The 22,337-nt window shown below is 31.2% G+C and overlaps 1 protein-coding gene across 1 annotated transcript; it reads right to left on the bottom strand.

Moving 5' to 3' along the window:
* Positions 1-11,607: 11,607 nt before the first annotated feature.
* On the bottom strand, positions 11,608-13,149 carry LOC120267366 (non-specific lipid-transfer protein A-like). Its single transcript, XM_039275009.1, has 2 exons — positions 12,820-13,149; positions 11,608-11,676 (listed from the first exon to the last, which is right to left on the bottom strand). Exons 1-2 carry the CDS (start codon positions 13,147-13,149, stop codon positions 11,608-11,610), a joined length of 399 nt encoding a protein of 132 aa, XP_039130943.1.
* Positions 13,150-22,337: the final 9,188 nt, after the last annotated feature.

The following is a 22,337-nucleotide window of genomic DNA, read 5'->3' as shown; positions in this document are numbered from 1 at the left end:
AGAATTATAACCAATAATATATATATATATATATATATATGGAAAAAGATCATCTAGGTAAGTCCCTAGATTTGAAATCTAGGGACGTTTTAAATCTTAGCCGTTGGATCATCATCCAATGGTTGATTATCTATATAGACATTGTACACCTTTTTACTGTTCATGATCACTGTATAACACTGTAGAACGCGGTTTCTACTGTTCATAAGGATACGAGCCGTCAGATTACCATCCGATGGCTATTATGGACATCCCTAGATTTGAAATCTAGAGACGTCCCTAGATGATGGGTCCTCTATATATATATATATATATATATATATATATTCAACGATGTTTCATTAGATATTCATGTGATTTTCTTAAATGAGATCAATCACAGTATGCATTGTTGGCGTCACTACTAATTGTATCTGAAGCAGCTTTAGTGTGTGATATCATCTTGAATAAACAATGGGAAAAGGTAAACAACTATGTCCAGTAATAAAAGCTACTAAATTTTTATTTGCTTTGAAACACAAAAGAATTCTAATCTTTCGGAATTTTTCTCTAGGATTTTCCTCCTCATCACACTAGAGACCTTAAACGGCTTAGCCAATTTATCAAAGCCAATATCGATATATGCAAGTGGTTTGCCACTGTTATGATTCATTCAGGTATACTTATCCTTTCCTGATAAATAACAAACCGAAATAACAACACAACCTCATAAGATGGTAAACACTCAATTAACCAGAATTATGTATACATATAGATACTTTCAATCATGCTTGCAATAATTCTTTGACTCATGGCTCGGTCAAAGCAAGTGAACACTGTTAGGCATGAAGATTATGATGCTATAAGAAAACTGCTTCTAAACCAACTAGATGCTTTGATCGCTTCAACTTCTTTGGGTGATGAAACAATCCCCATGAAAACTTGGCGTTCAACAATAAAGGATAAGGTACTCTTATTAATTCATTCAGTAGAAATTTTACACTTTTTTTATGCATATTTCCTATTGATTCAACTCGTGTGGGAAAGGAATCAATCTTTAGATGAAGCTTTAGTTTGAAAAGTTTTCGACATTACTCTTATGGCCACTAAAGTGATCACTCTATATATAGTGGGGTTCAGAGTAAAATGTTATTAATATATGACCTCAATTCAGAGTGTGCTAGGAAAAAGTGTAGTACATAATTGCATTTGGTGTAGCTCGATTTTGTTTTGCTTCAAATTGTGGTCCTGAAGAAGACATTACTAAACCTTTCTGTACCCAGTAATTTGATTCATGATGCTTCTAGTGATCAAAGGCTATTAATCTTTGTGAAATTCTTGTAGTGAATTTTTTTATTACTATTATTTAAATTTAATTCAGTAATTTGAACAATGGGTAAGCGAGTACCCTACGGGTAAGGGTAAGGGTATGACTTTTTTTTATCCTGGAGGATAGGGTATAGGGTATAGGGTATGGTTTACAGGTACGGGTAAGGGTTTTGACATACCCTACCCATACCCTACCCGTTGCCATCCCTAGTTTTTCACATTTGAGAATAAATAGTGTCTTGATTTGGGGTTTTGTTTGCTACTCAATCTTCTTCAACTTTGCAAATGAAATACAAGTTATACTTGTGTTGGTTTTCCAATGATGTTTCATTGTCTATTTTGAGCATATGCCAACAAAGGAGTTGTCTCTTTTATTGTGGTCCCTAATAGATTAGAATTAGAAAATGTGGAACAAAAAAGTAATATTGTTGTTCTAGCTCTTGGTAGTTGTAATTTGATTTAGTTGGTACAAAATTGATTAGAAATGCCTTTGAAAATAACCTAAACTACCCAAAAGATAGCATGAGAACATTAATTAAAGCATGGTTACATGAATTAAAGCATGTAGGTTCTAATTAATTAAATAGACATTAATTGAACAATATTCTAAAATTATCTAATGTGGGGTCATGTTAAAAGCTCAAGGACATCATTTAGAAACCATCTTAAAAGCATGAGAACACATGCTTTTAATGTTCATTTTTTTCTGGTCATAAGAAATGGTAGCAACTAATTTAATGTTCATTTTTTACTGTAATGAGTGATGTAACTAGTTTAATGTTCACTTTTTGCTATCATAATAAATGGTACTAACTTATTTGATATTGATTCAATTTCCTTACAAATATTGAGATTCGAAAAACATACAAAGATTTAATGTTGAACATGGTTATCATTATCATTATTAGAATGTAGTAATTAAATCAAAGTTAAGCAATCTTGATGTATTGACAATTTTGACTTCTTGTCTTGTAGTAAAAGTTATTGAAACCTAGCAGAAGCTGTTTTATGTCATTCTTTTTAGTTTTCTTTGTCCTGTTGTGATAGACACACTTTGTTTTCTTTGTACATAGTTATGCTTATCACCATTTGGATGTTTGTTCTTGCATTTAAATGTGACCATTTAGTGTTTTAGCAAATGGAAATTGGTAAAAAATTGAACACCATTACTTGTATTGTGACTATTTACTTTATTTTTACAGAGTGATGTGCCATTTGTTTTTGGGTTCAATCAGAAGTTTTCTAATATACTCAGTCATGTTATCTTTGATTGTGATAATTCCTTTAAATGGTTGTAGTTGGAGTTATGTGGCTAACATTATGTTTTTTTTTAAATTTTATCTCTTCTTTTAGATGGTTGCATCTAGGGTTAATTGTAGTTAAAGGTTTTAATTAGCTGTCAATCATGTGGATGAGTAGAGCTGTGGTAGTTGTGGGTGGAGAACCTAAATCCTTAGAGAGTGAAGTTCAAATTGAATCAGACTATGCAGGATCAGAAGAGTTAAATTCATGTTCTTCAACTGATGAGGATGAATTAATCCATACTAAGCCCAAATATTCAGAATTTAATGAGGAGTGTGACATGAAGGACCCTGAAATTAACATTGGGACAAAGTTTAGGAGTTTTAAATAGTTTAGGATGCTGTAAAAAATTATAAAATTAAAAATAGATATGTGCTGAATTTCAAGCCCAATTTCCAAAAAAAGGTGCAAGGTGTTTTGTAAAAAAATTTCCCCTTTTATCTATGGGCTTCTCCTATGGTGAAGGATGGAAACACAATACAAATCAAGGATGGAAATTTAATGCATGAATATGCAAAGGATCATAACAACAGACATGTCAATGCACATTGGATAGAAAATACATATTGTGAACAATTCAGAGCTGACCATGTATTGAAGATAGCTAGGATAATTCAAGCTATGAAGACCAACCCGCAAGTAGACATAAGTAGATTGAAGGCATACAGGGTGAAGTGTATTGCTATTAGGTGAGCTCAGAATTTTAAATATTGATGTACATTTACTTTTTGAGGTTTTATATATGTTTTATATTGTAACATAGATAATTGATCATTATTTTGTTTAATCTTTGTCCATTGCAACTTATATGTAAACAAGACTCGTAGATGGTGATGAAGCAATACAAATTAGGAGGTTGTATGACTACAGATTGGAGCTCATGAAGACTCCCACTGGTTCAACTATAAAATTCAGATGTGAGGAAGGAGTGTTCCAAGCAATGTATGTCTGCCTAGCACCACTCAAGGAGAGGTTCCTAGCAGGATACAGTCAAATAATTTCACTGGATGATTGCTGGTTGAAAGGTTTGTACGGGGGACAAATATTGACAGCAGTGGGGACAGATGCAAATGATTGCATCTAGCCCATTGCATGGCAACTGTGGGCAAAGAAAATAGACAAAATTGGATGTGGTTCTTGGAGCTTTTAGCAAAGGACTTGTAGATCAACAACCATCATTGGGCCTTCATGAGTGACAGGCAGAAGGTAAAGGTTTAATTTATAGATTGTTTTGATTTATTATGAGTTATAATTCTGATTGATGACTTATTTTCTTATCTTTTGTTTGTTCCATTATATCTGTAATTTTCTTCCACTGTGGATGATTTAATTGCCCTGCATGTTGTTTCAATTGGATTGCCAAATTAGGGATTAATGCCTGCCATAGAAGAACAATTTTCCAACAATGAGCATAGGTATTGTGTTAGGCATATACGCACAAATTTTAGAAAGATTTTTAGAGGAAAAGCACTTAAGGATCAACTCTGGTCCTGTGCCACAGCAACATGCCAAGCTTCATTTGAAAAGGACATGACCATTCTGAACACCATGTCCACAGGTGCTTACTAATACATGAAGAATATAGATCGCCACCATTGGAGTAGATCCCATTTTCAAACAAAATTCAAATGTGACATTCTCCTAAATAACCTGTGTGAGTGTTTCAATAGCAACATACTAGAGGCTAGAACAAAGGAAATTGTGGCAATAAATGAGCTGATTAGAACTCAATTAATGGTTAGAATCCAAAGAAGATGGGATGCAACAAAAAAATGTACAACCATCCATTGCCCTAGAATAGTTAAGAAGCTGGAGATGTTCAAGCAATTAAGCTTCTTATATATTACCACATGGTCAGGAGGAACTCAATATTAGGTTTCAAGGCCTAATGGCCAATTTGTAGTTGACAAAGAGATGGGTAATTGCTCTTTGTGGAAGATGGCAACTGACTGGGATCTCTTGTAGCCATGGAATCTCAGTTATTTATTATAACTAAGAAAAACCTTAAATTTTCTGCATGAGTGTTATAAGGTCAACACCTACATAAAAACATACAAGCACACCCTATACCCCACACATGACAAGGATTCTTGGCCTAAGAGTGATCGAGGGCCCATGATTCCACCAGATCTAGTGAAGGAGAGAAGAGGGAGGAAGACAATCCTTAGGAGGAAGGAGTTGGGAGAGGAAACCTGGGGTTTCACAAATGGGAAAGTGAGCAAAAAGGGGGTTAACCATGAAGTGCAGCATATGTGGTACTGCTGGGCATAACAGGAGATACCATGGGGCAATTAACCCCCACGTTCTGGAGGAGCATTTTACCATGGCATGTTCTCTTACATAGATTTGTAAATGGCATTAATTTGAAATTGATTTGTGTGTTTTGTTTGAAATTAAAAGGCTAATGCTTTAATTAGAGAATGTCAGGGTGAGGCAAAGACAACACATACACAAACCCCTAAAGTACCACAGTCACAAGTGTGTTATACAAATTAAAAGTTTGCAACATAATGGAGAGGAATCAATTTTTTTTCTATCTTCATCACATTCTAGGTAATTGATGTACCCAACCAAACCATTCAAGCTATGAATACTAATCCTAGAATCAGGACTAGGGTGAGGAGGGAAAAAATAATTGTAAGGAGAGGCAAAAGTACAACTTCAAATAGTGCAAGAGCATCTGTCATGAAGCCTCAAGGAAAAGATAAAGTTGATGAGAAAAGGAACAAACATGGGGATGCTAGCAAAAAGGAAAAAAATTAGCTCCCCTGGAGGAGATGGTGCAAGGCGTTCTTGAAAGGTTTGAAGTTGTCCTGCTTAGTGAAGAAGTTGTATCAATTTTTGTAACAATAACTGTGATAGCACATTTTTTCTAAATAGTGGGGATGCCACAATTTTGTTGCTGTGAAGAGTTTCTATTTGTTATAAATTATGTCTGAATGAATTATTCTATGTTATTTTCTCTTTCTCATTTTGAATGAAATATTATGTGAACCAAATATTCTGTTATACTTTCTACATATTGTTTGCATCATTATTTATTTATTTATTTATTTTGTGCATAGTTTGAGTTTCTAAAATTCTGCTAAGTTTGACAACTTATTTTTCTGGTTCTGCATTATGTGTGTCACCAGTTTTTTCCATTTACTTTCAAGTGCACAACTTGTTATATTTTATACAGATTCTTTGTGTTAAAAATCCCAACAAATTTGTATGGGATTGGATTTGTGTCCATAAATTTGTGTGCAGCTTCATACTAATATTATTATCATTTTTGGGATTTTGTTTTTTGGTTTGTTCATATTGAAATAGATCATTCCTAATGAGATAGATTGTACACTCACTTTAATGCAACATATACATAATTTCATATCGTATAATGTAATGCCAATTTTTTTTCAATATTTAAGAATATTCATATTGCCTGTTCAATTTGTTACATTCCCTTTGATTCAAACCATAAATCCTTTCAATTTGATGGCTATTGTAATCAACCAATCAAGGCTTTGGCACAAATTCAAAGCTATAGCTAGGGTTTAAATTTTGCTCAGGATGTTTGCTTGAATAACACAAAGAGCTTGGTTGGCTCTCTGTGTGTTATTCAAGTATGAGCTTCCCCACTTCTCTCGCTATACTGCTTCTTCTCACCGAGGCCTCGACCTTCCCCCAGCTCTCCCGGCTCCCTTACTATTTTCGCTTCTCAAGTTCACAGAGGAAGAAGATGATGTGGCAGCGTTTTAAATTACATGGCTAGCTTCAGGTGATGTGGAGGCTCCTGAGTTATATGGATATGGCAACTCATCATGATGATGTGTTCTGTTGAAGCCAACTCAGCTTTTCCGATTGCCATGCAAGCAAAAGGGTCGGGAAAACATTGAGTGACTTGCAGGTGAACCAAATTAATGTTGGATGACAACTTTGATTTAAATTGAAGTTTGGTGATCGAATTAAAAATAGAGTATAGTTTGGTGACCTCTTAAAAAAAAATTACTCAAAGTAAGGGTACCCAATGTAAAGTTGTAGCTCAAATTATATATGAACCCCAAAGTAACTATGTGTTTGGATGCAAGGGTTGATCCCCAAGGAATGGGGATCAATCCATGTGCATGTGCATGCCAATGTTTGGGCATCCACCAAGGGCGTGGGAAGGGATTGAGGGGGGAGTGTATGTCCTTCAAGCCCTTCATGCTCATCCCCCTCATTTTGGGGGGATTTAGCATGCCTTGATGAGATATTTGTGTTTATACCCCTTACAAGTTGAGATTTTTTTTTTTTAATTTTTAAATAATGTTTTGGATGGAAATTAAAAATCTCATTGTGGTTTGTGTTTATTTTTGAAATATTAAATTTATTAAATTTTATTGATTTGAAAAAAATTAATTTTGGACATTTGTTTATTTTAAATAAAAATAATCAAATTATAATCGTCAATTAAAATATATAAATTTAAAAATTTTATTTAGAAAATAAATACATCAATATCTTATTTTAAAAAAAATTTATAGAAATTGGAGCCATTTAATAATTATTTCTTTTACAATTAAGATATATTATTTAATTAAAATATTAGAGGATACAAAAGTAATTTTACTAAAATTTTCCCTTATGTCCTCTCATGTTCCTATCCCCATTCTTTCCAACCAAACATTATTTTTGATTCCATTCCCAATCCCTCTTCCTATCCCCATCCCCATCCTCATCTTCCCATTCCCTCCAACCAGAAGTACCTTTACATATATAAAGCTTGGTCACTTTCATTAAGTTTATTTCCGTCCCTTAATTTCCTACTAACTTTATTAAGAAACTTAAGCATGCCAACTCTTTTCTTTTAAGTACATTTTATATAAATAAAAACCATCCGATTTGTTATATACATCTGTGATCACTACAAGAAAAAAACATTTTTACGACATTTGTCATATGTCGCAAAATGAGGGAAAAAAACATTGGAATAGTTCTATACCAACATTTTTAGCAAATGTCGATTATATGTCATAATTGTCACAGTCGGTATACTTTGTTATGACATTTACAAGAAACTTCGGTACCTATCTAATTCGACATTCATTATGACATTTCCCAACATTTGTAAGTAGTCTCCATAAGAATCTCATTCCAACATTTGTATATGGTTTGAGCAACATTTGTTTTTATTTTGTGCAACATTTGCAAAAGTCGCCACAAGTTTTTATCACATTAATTTTGAAATGTAGCAACATTTACAATTGTTGTTATAAAGATTTTATGGTAACATTTGTTAAAAGTCTCTTAAAATATTTATATTGACCTTTTGTAGACATTGGTTTAATGAAATAGTAATTAATAATACGAATTTAATTCAACATTTTTAAATGTTAGTATATTAAATTTTGATAAATCGACATTTTTTGCAACATTAGCAAATGTCGCTACAAGTTTTACTTTGTATTAATCTAAAATATATTGCAACATTAATAATTGTTGCCATAGTCATTAAATTGCAACAATTGTTAAATGTTTATTAAATTACTTATAACGACATTTGTTAAACATTGGTTTAACGAAATATCACTTGCTAATATCAATTTAATACAACATTTATAAATGTTGGTAGAAGTTATTAGTAATATTTAATTTTTAATTTAAGTGCCATATATAAATATTGGAACAAGAATTATTTAGTAACATTTGTTAATTGCCCCTTAAAAGTCTTATATCAATATTTCATAAATGTTGTTTTAACCATATAGTATTTGTGAATGATAACAAAGTGTAACATTTGCAAATGTTGGAAAACTATTGTATAATTTTTCACAATATTAATTTAAATATTATTTATATACAATTTAATAGTCAAATATGAGATAAAATATAAATACTATAAAATTAATTTACATGATTTAACAAAATAGTAATAAAAATTAGTTATAAAAAATTTAAAAAAAATGTCGCATAGTATTTAAACACTAATTAAAATAATGTTAACATGATCTTCAAATCTTAAAGAAATAGCTTTCAAACATTGTAAAAAATAAAAAAGAAAAAAGAAAAAAAAAGATAAGGCTTCAATCCTTTACATTGGCTTTAAATTTATCATGTTGTTCTCTCATCTGTAAAAGAAAATATATAAATAGATCAATTAGTAACTAAATTAATTAATTAAAAAAAATGAGAAATAAATAATAAAATTGAACAATTTAATAATTTAAAAATATTAGATGTATGAAAATTGTACCATCAATAGGATCATCATTGCTATCATGAAATTGAGAAATAGTGACCGATCAAAGAACTAGGACAAAAGTATTTTTTTTTAAATTTAGTACACATGATCCATGCACTTGCATCTGGTTGGCCGACAGGATTTAGTACCAATAGAAAAAAAGCTTCAATACATGAAAAAATGGATGATACTATGAGATTAAAAAAACGAAAGCATCAATAAATTTAAAAATAATAAAGAAAAAACAACCAATTAAAAAGAGGCAAATGTCCCTCCCAAAAGGGTTCTTCTCCCATCAAGGTTTTTGTACACTATTATAGTACATATACAAATACTATAGTATATTATAATATATATAATAGTAAGAGTAAACATGTATAATATAGTAAATTTATGGTATGTATAAAATAATGTGTTAATTTATCCTATAATTTCTTTACATGAATGCATTGTGCAAAGTTTGGCCTCTCACAACTTGGTGCAACAATAGGCATCAACTATGGCCAAGTCCCAAGTAGCAAGCAACCTCCCATCTCCTGACCAAGTCCTGGTCTCAGGGGTGGAATCAAGGGGCGTTAGCAGGGTTGGCACCGGCAAGATTATCTTTAAGGCAACATAAGTTTAATGCTACCGATTTTTCTACATTGAAATTAATGTAAAATAAAATTTTTGCACACAAAAAATGTGTAATGTAATTGTGTTTGAGTGATTTGTGGGCTTAGTTATAGAACATGTGATCTTCATCCACGCGGGTTCAAATTAATCCTTGGTGCATATATTGCTTTCACATTTTTTTTTATTTTAAAAATTTTTAGTAATTAAAAAAAGTTTAAATTGGTCATGAGGCCTAACAATATATTATGGTGTTTGTGTTGTTTTCACATTCCATTTTTTATTTTAAAAAAATTACTATGATTTCAAAATTTATGAAATAAAATTAAAAAATTTTATATAAAAAATTTTAGTAATTTAAAAAAAAGGTCTAAATTGATCATGAGGGCCAGCAAATAGGATCGATTTTACCATGTTTTTAAAAATTACAAACTTGTGTGATGTAGTTAGTTCTTTGAATTGTTGAAAATCTCATATATTTGCTATTGGTAATAACAAAAATTTAATTATATTTTATGTTTTTCAATATACATATTAGTACATTATTTTTTATTGAAGATAATTATGTTGTTAGATTTTTTTCCCGTATTTCCTTTAGATTCCCACCCCTCTACCATTAAGTTCTAATTCCGCCACTACCTGGTCCTCATAAACTCCTTAAAAATCGAACTTATAGTCACCATACTGAGATTGTCAGAAAACTAACAAGCCCACAACAAACCTTACAATGGCTAACGACCAAGGCGAACCCTTATATTCCGGCAACAAAGATCACCTGCATCGCGGTTGATAAGTTTATACTACTAATGATGAAGCTCTCAGGTCCAACCTAGTATATGCCATGGTTACCCGCCATGTAGCTCTAGTCCAACTTGGTCTAAACTTCATTTATATATCAACAGTGATGATTGGAAATTATAATATTATGGGTGAATGATTCAGTTGTATTTCTTTAATTTCAAGGCTTTTTTTAATTGGTATGGCCTGAAAAATTAACTAATTATGTACATATTCTTCAATTAAATAAAAATGATTATACCCTTAAAATTTGACTTTTTCTTGTGTATATATGCCTCATATGCAGTATTGAAATATATTATTAAATATTAATTAATAAAAGAATCTATATATCTAACATTAATAGCTTTTGTATTTAACATATATCCTTAAAAATTATTTAAGCTTTTTTATTCATTATATTTAAATTCTAAAACTTTTTAGTGATGATTTAGTTAATATTTTTTGCTTACTTAACAATTAAGAGTGCCGAGTAATTTAGGAGTATAAATAAAGTGTTATTTTTATGTTTTTATAAAAAAATAAATATTCACATAATTTTAATATATTTTAATATTAGTATACAGAGGTAAATATGAAAAAATCCTAAGGAATGTATATGATATTTGGTTTTGTTAATGAAAAGCTAGTGTACTTGAAATTAGTTAAAGGGGTACATAAGTAAAAAAAAAAAACCTTAATTTTATTATTGTTCATATTTTATTTAAATGTTTGATGTAATATAATTAGAAAACTTAGTCTTCACAAAGGGAATGGCTATGGAAATTAGGATGCTGCGGGACTAGCATTAAGCAGATCCAAGGGTAAGATTTTAGCTAATTAAAGATTTTAATTTTGGTTTAGGTCATATGGTAAAATGTTAAATGTGCTAAGAAGTTGATTTTGATTAAGTGTGATTATTTTTTTTACTAATTTAAAAAAATTTCTAAATACGTGTTATAATAAAAATGCATGTTTTACATCACGTGTATGTAAACCAAAACATTACAAATAAATATGGTACATAGATATAATTAATTATTTATTTTTGTATATTGTTTATAACAAAATTAGAATTTATCTGCTGAGTGATTGAGAGTCCATGTGCCTATTAATGGCGAGCAACCCCATTATAAAGTTGATCTTTTTGGATGAACTCGGATTTGGCATCACGCTGTGGTCAAACAAGGGATTAGGCTTCGATCGGAACCAAGGTTGCCCCCTGTTGGTTTGAATGGACTCAAAGGTTTATAAATATAACTGTAAAATCTCAAATTTTCAATCATTTCATATATATATAATCATAGTCCAAACTTTGAGCTTATTGGAAAAAAAAACTAACATTAAATAAGTCCAAGAATTATATTATTAGAAAAACATTGATTTGTTGACACTAAAGCATGACTTTAGTGTTTATTAATTCCCCTCTTATTCATCTCTTGGCCATCTCTCTCACTTCTACTCTTCAATGCACCCTGCAAAACATAAGAATCACAGCAATATTATCAAACTTTTAAAATTGACTGCATATATTCATATGGACATTGATAGTTAAAACAAAGAAAATCGTCACTTCAGCATTAATTTCTTTTTATTTATAAGTCTTTAGTATATATACAATCAATTAATAATTTGTTTTCTAAATATATTTTTAGTTTTTTCACTCGAATCTGAGTTTGTGATTCGAATTTTGCTAGATTTGGCTAAGAAATGTGCAATATATATATATATATATATATATATATATTTCAAGTTATAAAGTTTTTTTGAAAATATATGATAGTATTGAAATAATTAGGCAAATCAAACATCATGTAAGGTGCATCATATATAGTCAAGCCATGGCTCGGACAGAATCTAGGTCATGACCCAACTCGTAATTAATTTAAGGTTTATTTAAACATAAATATATTTTAAAATTTTATTATAAATAACAAATTTTAAATAAAATGAATCATTATAATTATGGCTCAATTTTTAATGTAACAGAATCATCTATTCTTCCATTATGGTTTTTCTTAGGTTTCTCATATAAAATATTGTGTATTTTTATTTTACTTTTTTACTTATTATTATTTCATAATCTCATTTTTTAAACTATAGGGTACCAATCTAAGTGGTCCCTTACTTTTTGTGTGTTTTATTTTTTTAGTAATTTCCTTATATATAACCCTTAAAAAAAGTTATGCTCCTATAAAAAGACAAAAAGTAACTATTAGTCCTTTATATATATATATATATATATATATTTGACTACTTAACTAAATTTTTAATCTTAATATTAATTTCTTTTTTTCTTTTACTTATTTTCTAATACATATCCCATAAAATAAATTAAAATCAAATTAAAAACCTATGTTCCTATTAAAAGGTATAATTAACTATTAGTCCCTGAGTTAAATTTTCTTTATATTTCTCTCAACAACTCAACCAAACTTTCCATCTAAATACCTCTCTAGTCTCTAGTCTAAATTAATCACACTTCTTCATTGTCAATTTCTTTTTTATCTTAGTCCTTTTATTATATATATATATATATATATAATGCATGCATACATATCCAAGGGATAATTAACTCACGTGTTACAGTTGGTGTGGGAGGATATTGGAAAGCTAACAGAAACATTGCAGGCTTTTGGAAGCTGAGACAAGAACTTCTCTTTCACACCAGGGAACTCTTTAATAGCATCCTTCATGCACTGACAAATTGCTCGGCGATCAGTGACGGTTGTGCCACTCTCCACTATTTGCTTCAACCCACTGCAGCACGCCGCCGGAGGGCTAGGAACACTTCCAGTGATGAAGCCTAAACATGGTGCTGCTTCTGTTGTGATAGTATTGCAATTCACTGTAGCTACTGCAGAGCTGAAATTTAGAGAAGTGGAGAAGAGAAGAAGGAGGAGAAGAGTGTAAATTGTGGTTTTGGTTGTGATGATGTTAGTCTTCATGGTTGTTAGGGTTTATGGAAGTTGTTTGTGTGTTTGTGTGTTTGAGTTTGTGTTTGTGTTTGAGATGTGTTTTGAGTTATGGAGGGTTTAGGGTTTATATAGAGGTTTGTGTGGGGAGGTTGGTTGAAAATTCTTCTTTGGATCCTACTCTTTTGCATGCATGGTAATTGTTGAATGTTGAATGATTCATTGTATTTATTTAATTTTAGGGGTTTTTTTTACCTGAAAATTCAATTAATTTATGTACATATTCTTCAGTAAAAATAAAAACTATTATACCCTTAAAATTAGACTTTTTTTTGGGTGTACATGACCCTTTATCTCATATATAGTATTAAAATATATTATTAAATATTAAATAAATGAAAATTGGTTCATACATATCATTAACATATATTTTTCATATATACCCTTAGAAATTATTTAGGTTTATTTTATTTATTTTATATAAATTCTAAAACTTTTTAATGATAATTAAGTTAAATTTTTTGCTTTTATAAATTTACTCAATGGAAAATTTATGCTCTCTTAACAATTAACAGTGCCCGGTATTGGAATATAAATAAACTGCTATTTTTATTATTATAAAAAATAAATATTCACATAATTATAACATATTTTAATAGTTGTATACAGAGAGGTATCTATGGGGGAAAAATCAACTTATATATGATATTTGGTTTTATTGGAAGTGTACATGAAATTAGTTCAAGGGGTATATAGGTAAAAAAAACCTCTTTTATTTTATTATTTTTAATATTTTATTTAACTGATCGATGTAATATAACTTAAAAAACTTTAGTCTTGTTTTCACAAAGGGAATGGACAAGTAGGATGTTGCGGGGACTAGCATATTTGAGCAAATCTAAGGGCAAAGTGTTAGCTAATTAGAAATTTTAATTTTGTTTTAGGTTATATGATAAAAAGTAATTAAGTGTATTAAGAATTTGATTTTAACTAAATGTGATTATTTTTACTAATTAAAAAAAAACACATTCTAAACACGTGTTTTAAGTTTTAACAAAAATACCGCTTTACATCATGTAGGTCAAAAACATAGTTATATTTGTAATTATGTGTATATATATAGATTATACCTATGTAAACCAAAACATATATTACAAATAAACATGGCATATAGATATAATTTATTATTTATTTTTATATATCGTTAATGAATCCAAAATTAGTCTTACTGTGCGAATATATTTTTATGTGCAACATTTGATGTTTTATATGAGAGGCATGCACTATACACTATATATGAAATGCCCAGATGAAGGGTGTCTAGGCTAGTTTGCATGGCGCTAGGACTTTAACAAGAGCATCAGGCTTCGATTGGGGGTGAGAGTTATCCACTACTTGGGTTAATCTGACTCGAAAGGTGTATATAACTGTAAAATCTCAGATGTGCCTTCTTTTCCCACACACACACACACACACACACACATATAAATTTAAGCTCATCGGGGGAAAAAAAAGCTAACATTAAATAAGTCCAAGAATTATATTATTAGAAAAACATTGATTTGTTGACACTAAAGCATGACTTTAGTGCTTATTAATTCCCCTCTTATTCATCTCTTGGCCCATCTCTCTCACTTCCACTCTTCAATGCACCCTGCAAAACATAAGAATCACATCAACATTATTAAACTTTTCCAATTGACTGCATGAATTCATCTAGACATTAATAAAAGCATTTAATATATTAAAAAAAAAAAATCATTTTAGTGTTAACTTCTTTTTATTTATAGTTTTTGTATATATAAAATCAATTAAAATATTTTCTAAATATATTTTTAGCTTCTTTCATTCAAATCGTATAGAGTTTGTGATTCGAATTTTATTTAATAAAAAACTCAAAAGTCCGATTTATATAATTTTATGAGTTATAAATTTTTTTTGAAAATATGTGATGGTAGTGAAGGAATAAGGTAAATTAAGCAGTATAGAAAGAGCAACATATATAGCCAAGCCATAACCCAAACAGACCTACTCATGACCTGATTTGTAATTAATTTACAGTTTATTTAAATATAAACATATTTTAAAATTTATCATAAAGAAAAGACCTTGCCAAAATGAACTACCACGATGTAACTCAATTTTCAACGTTATAGAATCGTATTCCCTCAAAGTTTTTCTCAAATTTAGGTGTTTTTGTAAATTTGTGTATTTTTATTTTACTCATTATCATTCATAATTTCTTTCTTAATCTCATTTTTAAAACATAATATATATAAACTTATATTTTAATGCCAATGACCTCTTGGTCTATTAACACCATATTTTATACTAGCTGAGGAGATATATGTGTTTGTATTTTGTTAAAAAGATTAATTCTAACTTTAACTCACATAGGGTAAGGACATGGATGTGTTGAAATATTAACTTTACATTAATTGTGAACACCTCTAACATGACTTGTCCACTTTGTAAAAAAAAAAATTATCATATATACATAACATAATATAATCAAATTTACTAAAATAAAAATATTTATTCAATTAAGTGATATAAAATTCTTATATGTATTTGGGATTTAGAAGAAAGAAAGAATGAATGAAAACTCACTGGTTGCAGTTGGTGATAAGTGAAATAGGGAAAGGAACTGGGATGTGGCAAGCCCTTAGGGACTTGGCTCAAGTACTGGCCCTTCACACCAGGGGATACCTTAACAGCATTCTTCAAGCATGTGCATATAGCTCGGCGATCGGTGACGATGACTGCACTGTGTGCCAATTGCCACAGCCCGGAGCAACACGCTGCTGGGGCAACTTTACCCGTAGCATAGCCTATACATGGCGCAAGTTTGGCCAAGACAGTGCCGTAAGTCAGCACGGTGGTTGTCGGAGCAAGGAGGAGAGTAGTTGAAATGAGGAGGAAGAGGTAAAGGGTGGTGGTACTGTTGTTCTTCATGGTGTTATGGTAATGTGAATGTGTGTGCAATGAGATGTGGTGGTGTGGTGGAGGTGGTTTTGAGAAGTTTGGGGTTTAGGATATAGAGAATTTTTACGGTGCTTTCAAGTGTGTGTCTTGGATGAAGCTAGATAAGTTGTTGTTTTCATTGGTATTAAGAATAGCGAATAGATTAGGGTGGCAGCTACCACTTGTAGAGTTGTACTAGGGGAACGACGAATATTATATGTACTATATATAAATATGTGAGCACAAGTATTCTGGACAACGTAGTAACCCTCGTCTGTGTTTTCTCTTTTATATATATATATATATTTTTAAAAAAAAATTTATCATCAACCAACACACTTAACAACTAACCTCGCCTCCCTCCCGTTGTCTTTTTTATTTTTTTAAAATTACAGATATTTAGGATGACCATGCACAACAACCCCATTGTACCCCATCTAACACATAAAAGGGCATGTTTGGATTACAGAATGGAAATGAGAAAAAAGAGAGAAATTCTTATTAAGAAGAATAAGGATAGTAATAAAAATAGTATTTGGTTGGATAGAATAAAAATTAGAAATATAAAAATGCAAGAGAGATATAATAAAAATTGCATTTATGCCTTTTGTATAAATAACATTATCCTCTATAAGATAATGAATTATGTTTAATAATATATAATTAAAATTATTTATTATTAAATATTTAGAATATAATTATTTATTTTAGCTTATTATAGTTAAATATTTAAACTTAATATAATTAATTCACATATTTAATTAATATATTTAATTATAATAATTAAAAATAATAATAGTTAAGAAATAATGATATTTAATTTATTTATTATTTTAATCAATATGTAAATGTGTTATTATAATTAATTATTTAAAGTAATAATTTGGTATTAAGATATAATTAATTAACTAAAATAAAAAAAAATTTCACTTATAAAATAATTTAAATATCATTATTTTTTAATTATTATTTATTTTAATTATTATAACTAAATATATTAATTAATTATATTGATTTTAAATATTAATTAAATGCAAAGAGCAGAGTAATATGGGCATTTCCATACTAGGGAGAACCAATCCCCTTAATTTTGAGAGTAATGCACATCACATACATGTAGTAATCCCATTACCATAAAACATACTATTCATGCATTTCCTAGTTACCAAACAATAGGGGTAAGCAAAACCGGGTACCCGATCCAGTTTTTAAAACCGATTTGGGTGCCCGATTTTTTGGATCGACAAAAACTCGACCCTTATCCTACCCGGTTTAAATCGAATACCGAAATCCGGGTACCCGGTTTAAACCGGGTCGGATATCGGATATCCGAATCTGAATTTAAGTTTTATCTACTCCATAGATTTGTTTTATATAACAACATTACATAAAAATAAATATGAAAAACTTACAACTTAGCATTAAACTCTTATATTATTCTCCACACAACAAAAGTCATAACAAAAGTAATAAAGAATTTTATCAAAAATTAAGCGCTACAAAGAAAAAAAAAGTCAAATAACTTCTGAAGCATTAGTTTTTAGAGAGGAGATTTGAATGGATGCTAGAGAGAAGAGATTTGAATGGCTATTGGTGAATGGGAGGCAGGGATTTGAAATTTTTTTCTTTTTACTTTAACCCCTTGAAGAATTTATATATATATATATATATATATATATATATATATAACTAGATGAGTATAAAACTCTTTAAGTTATTTGATTAGGCATTTGGATATTTTTTTTATTTTTGGCCATTGTAAAATTTAAATTTATTAATATATTATATATATATATATATATATATATATATATATATATATATATATCTATATATATATATATATAGGGTTGAGATGAGGGATTTGGATTTTTTTTTCATTTTTACTTTTTAGACCATATAAAATTTAAAATTATATATATATATATATATATCTATATATATATATATATATATATATATATAAGTAAAATTAAAAACCGATTGAATTCGGATACCGATTTTTTTAATTTCTCCCCGGATCCGACGTTTGCATCTAAAAATTTAGATCGAGTACCGAAACCTTTTCAGATCGGGTACCCAAAAAATTAGGGTCAAAAATCGGATATCGGATCGGATCATCAGATCCGGATTTTTTTGTTCACCCCTACCAAACATGGATTAAATTAAGATTGAAGGGTGCAAGTGATTTTCATTCCCAAGGTATTAATCTAGGTAGTCAAAACTGGGTTGGACGGACCCGGCCCTAGGCCGGTTCGATTCAGTCCATAAAACCGTTTAAATATAGAACCAGCCTTGAACTGGATGAACCGGACCGGTTCACACGGTTCCAATAGCCAATTTTTTTTTAAAGAAAACTAAATCTAATATCTATTATCATTGAGCGTTGGCTTAACGGGTTTGATTGAGGAGACGAAGGGCGACGGGCAGACCAGGTCCAGAGGAAGATGACCCAAAATGAACGTCGTCGATGGCAGCAACAAAACAAAGAGGAGAAGAAGATGAAGAAGGAGGAGTCAGAGAGCATGAGGATGAGGGAGCGGGAGTGAGGCTTGAATAGGAGGGAAGAGATAGAAGAGGAGGAGGAGGAGGAGGAGAACAGAGACGAAGAAGAACGGAGCTGAGGTTTGGGAAGGAGGTCGAGCTTGGAAGCCCGCAGCAGACAACATAACCACCACCGTCGGCGCTGCTACTCATGCCAACGATGATGATTGATGATCCATAAAGCCAAGGAACTCTTTTCTTTCTTATGCTTAGCCGGAGGAGCAGATCATTTTCGTTTATTAAATTTTGTTATTTATTTTAACTACTACATTAATTTATTTTTTAAAAAAATTAGAGTTGATAATAAGTAATATTTAAATTAGATGCTAGCTGTGATTCTCTCATTTGTGATGATAATATAATATATGTTTGTTAATGTTAGCCATTGCAACTTAAAAACCATGTGAGTTTGATGATGAGAATGATTCGTGAGTAAATTGATTAAGTATAAATGAAAAAATAGACAAAAAATTATACATTTCCTGCTATTACATACCGGCCAAAAAAATAGCTATTTTATTATTTGCTATTTAATGTATTTTATTTTATATTTTTATTTACTAAATCCAGTTCAACTAGGTTCGATCGTGGTCGGACCTCTTGACGCTTGAACCTTGGTCTTCTCCTGTTCAAAGGTCTAGTCCGGTTCTGACTACTTAGGTATTAATGCATGACCCAAATGGGTCCTAAATACCCAACCCCACTCATTCTCTCTTACTTTTTAATTTGAATTTGCAAGAAGGTTCAATGACGTATGTTTATATATATATATATACACACATTAAAGTATGAGGGCAAGTTTCCTAAGAACGTATCTACGAATGTTCACTCTTCACCATTGGATTTCAATCCAACAGTGATTACTATTTGGATGCACAATATTACTATGCTCATGAACCACTATATTATATAGTACATATACAAATACTATAGTATATTACAATATATACAATAGTAAGAGTATATATGTATAATATAGTAAATTTATGGTATGTATAAAATAATATGTGTTTATACTATTAGTATTTATATGTTTTTAATAATAAATAAAAGTTTAAATATCGAAATGGTTTCTCTATTATTTGAAACCCATACTTTTAGTCCATTTATTATAATGTCAGTCTTTTTTATCCACTTATTTTATTATTCTGGGCAATTTTAGCCCATCAGATAACCGCGGTCACATTTACCATTTGACTTAATTTACATAGTCTTTTTCTCTGTTAAAAAAAAATTAAATAAATAAGAAAAAAAATATTAAAATATTTATTGCTCACCTGTCAGCAGTCCCTCTATAGTCTGTGATGAGATGAGATTCATGAGAATAAAGGTGATCTTGGTTATCGTTTTTCTTTTCTGTTCAGCTGACTGTTTTCCTCTTCAACTTTATATTCATGTCCGCCATTTGCCTCCACATCTTATCTCATACAAAACATTCATGATCTCAATGTTCAACACTAATTTTTGATAAGTTTGAATGATATATGTGCTAATTTCTTTACATGCATATATGCATTACAGAGTTTGATCTCCCATAACTTGGTGCAACAATAGGCATCAACTATATATATGGCCTAGCAAACAACCTCTCATCTCCTGACCAAGTCTCGTGGTCCTCATAAACTTCTTAAAGATCACCAAAACAAGGATCCATGACACCAACCCTCAAGTTCTTGAAGAGAAAGTTTAAATTCATAGTTTGTTAATTGTTCTAGATAAGATAAGACTTTCTATTTTATCTGATTTGTTTTAGATAAGTCAGTATGTTTGATTATTTAGTTCTATCTTATTTTCGGTTAAATCTGAAAGGCTATATATTGGACAGGATGAGTCATCTTGTCAAGTCTCAATTCTTAACATTGTGGTACCAGAGCAAGGTTCGGTTTGACAAAATCAAAGCCACAGTCTTTGAGATTTCTTTGCCGCAGCAGAGAAGATGACAAGTAAAGGAAATTTTGTGCAGCCAGCTATTCCCCGCTTCGATGGTCATTATGACCATTGGAGTATGTTGATGGAAAACTTCTTGCAATCCAAGGAGTATTGGGGCTTAGTAGAGACAGGATATGTTGAACCAGAGACTAGAGTGGCGCATACAGAAACTCAGAAAAGGGCTAGAAGAGTTGAACCTGAAAGATTTAAAGGTAAGAAATTACCTTTTTCAGGCCATTGACCGCACAATTTTGGAGACAATTCTGGTGAAGGACACCTCTAAACAAATTTAGGAGTCTATGAAAAAACAGTATGAATGGAGTGCTAGGGTTAAGCGATCTCACCTACAAGCTCTCCATAGAGAGTTTGAAACCCTAGAAATGAAGTCGGGAGAAGGAGTTTCAGATTACTTTTCAAGAGTTCTCTCTGTGGCCAATAAGATGCGCATCTACGGCGAATCAATGCAATGTCACAGTGGTGGAGAAGATTCTTAGGTCGTTAAGTGAGAAGTTCAACTATATTGTTTGTTCAATCGAAGAATCCAAAGACATCGATCAACTTTCAATTGATTAATTACAGAGCTCTCTACTTGTTCACGAACAGAAATTCTAGCGTCATACTTGAGAAGAACAGGCACTCAAGATCATCTCAGAAGACAAGTTTGGTGCAAGGAGACATGGTCGAGGTAATTACAGAGGCAAAGGGAGAGGGAGGGGCCGCCAGCCCTATGACAAGTCCACAATAGAATGCTATAAGTGTCACAAGCTTGGACACTTTCAATATGAATGTCCAAGCTAGGACAAGGAGGCCAATTATGCTGAGGCAGAAGAAACAGAAGAGATGCTACTTATGTAAGGAGAACGAAGCTAGATGCAAAGAGCTTTACTTGCATGTTATTGGGTGTGAGTACTGAGTCTAAGGCATATAGACTTTACGATCCAATTACAAAGAAGATCGTCATTAGCAGGGATGTTGTTTTTGAAGAGGAGAAGTCTTGGAGCTGGGATAAGAGTTATAAAGAGCATATAGTAGTGGATTTGGAGTGGAATGATGATCACTACCCGATGCTCGAGAATGGTGAAAGCGTAAAAATGAGGAAGAGAAGAGGGCCATTGATGAGTCAATCGTAGCCCGCAGCTAGTATGAATGAAGAAGGTTTATTCAGTTCTAGAGAAGGACGAGTTAGAAGACCACTAGGATGGATGCGTGACCATGTGAGTGGGGAAGGACTTTCAGAGGAAGAAGATAGAGCTAATCTAGCCTCTATTTTCTTCAATAGATCCAGTACAATTTGAAGAAGCAGTGAATCACAACAAATGGAGGGTAGCTATGGATGAGGAGATAAAAGCCATCGAAAGAAACAACACATGGGAGTTTCATCGATCCGGCCAAAAAGGTGCAAAGAAGATTGCATGAAGTGGATCTTTAAGACTAAACTAGAGAAATGGAGAAGTTGGATAGTTTAAGGCTCGGTGGTAGCAAAAAGGATATGTGCAATAGCAAGGAATAGACTATCTGGCTATTTGCAAAGTATTGCGCACGAAAGCTGCAGTAGGATGATTGTGGTACTACAATTTCAGAAGGATGGACCATCTTTATCAACTAGATGTTAAATCACTTTTTGCATGGGGCTCAATGAAAGAAGCATATGTGGAGCAACCTGAGGTATGAGTTGAAGAACAACCTTCAAAAGTGTATAGGTTGAAAAGGCTCTCTATGGGACTCAAAACAAGCTCCACACGTTTGGTTTAGTCGTATAGAAGCACATTTCATGAAGTGAAGGC

The sequence above is a fragment of the Dioscorea cayenensis genome, chromosome 8, assembly GCF_009730915.1.
Source record: "Dioscorea cayenensis subsp. rotundata cultivar TDr96_F1 chromosome 8, TDr96_F1_v2_PseudoChromosome.rev07_lg8_w22 25.fasta, whole genome shotgun sequence".
Classification (NCBI taxonomy): domain Eukaryota; kingdom Viridiplantae; phylum Streptophyta; class Magnoliopsida; order Dioscoreales; family Dioscoreaceae; genus Dioscorea; species Dioscorea cayenensis.
This window is presented reverse-complemented; position numbering and strand designations above follow the sequence as displayed.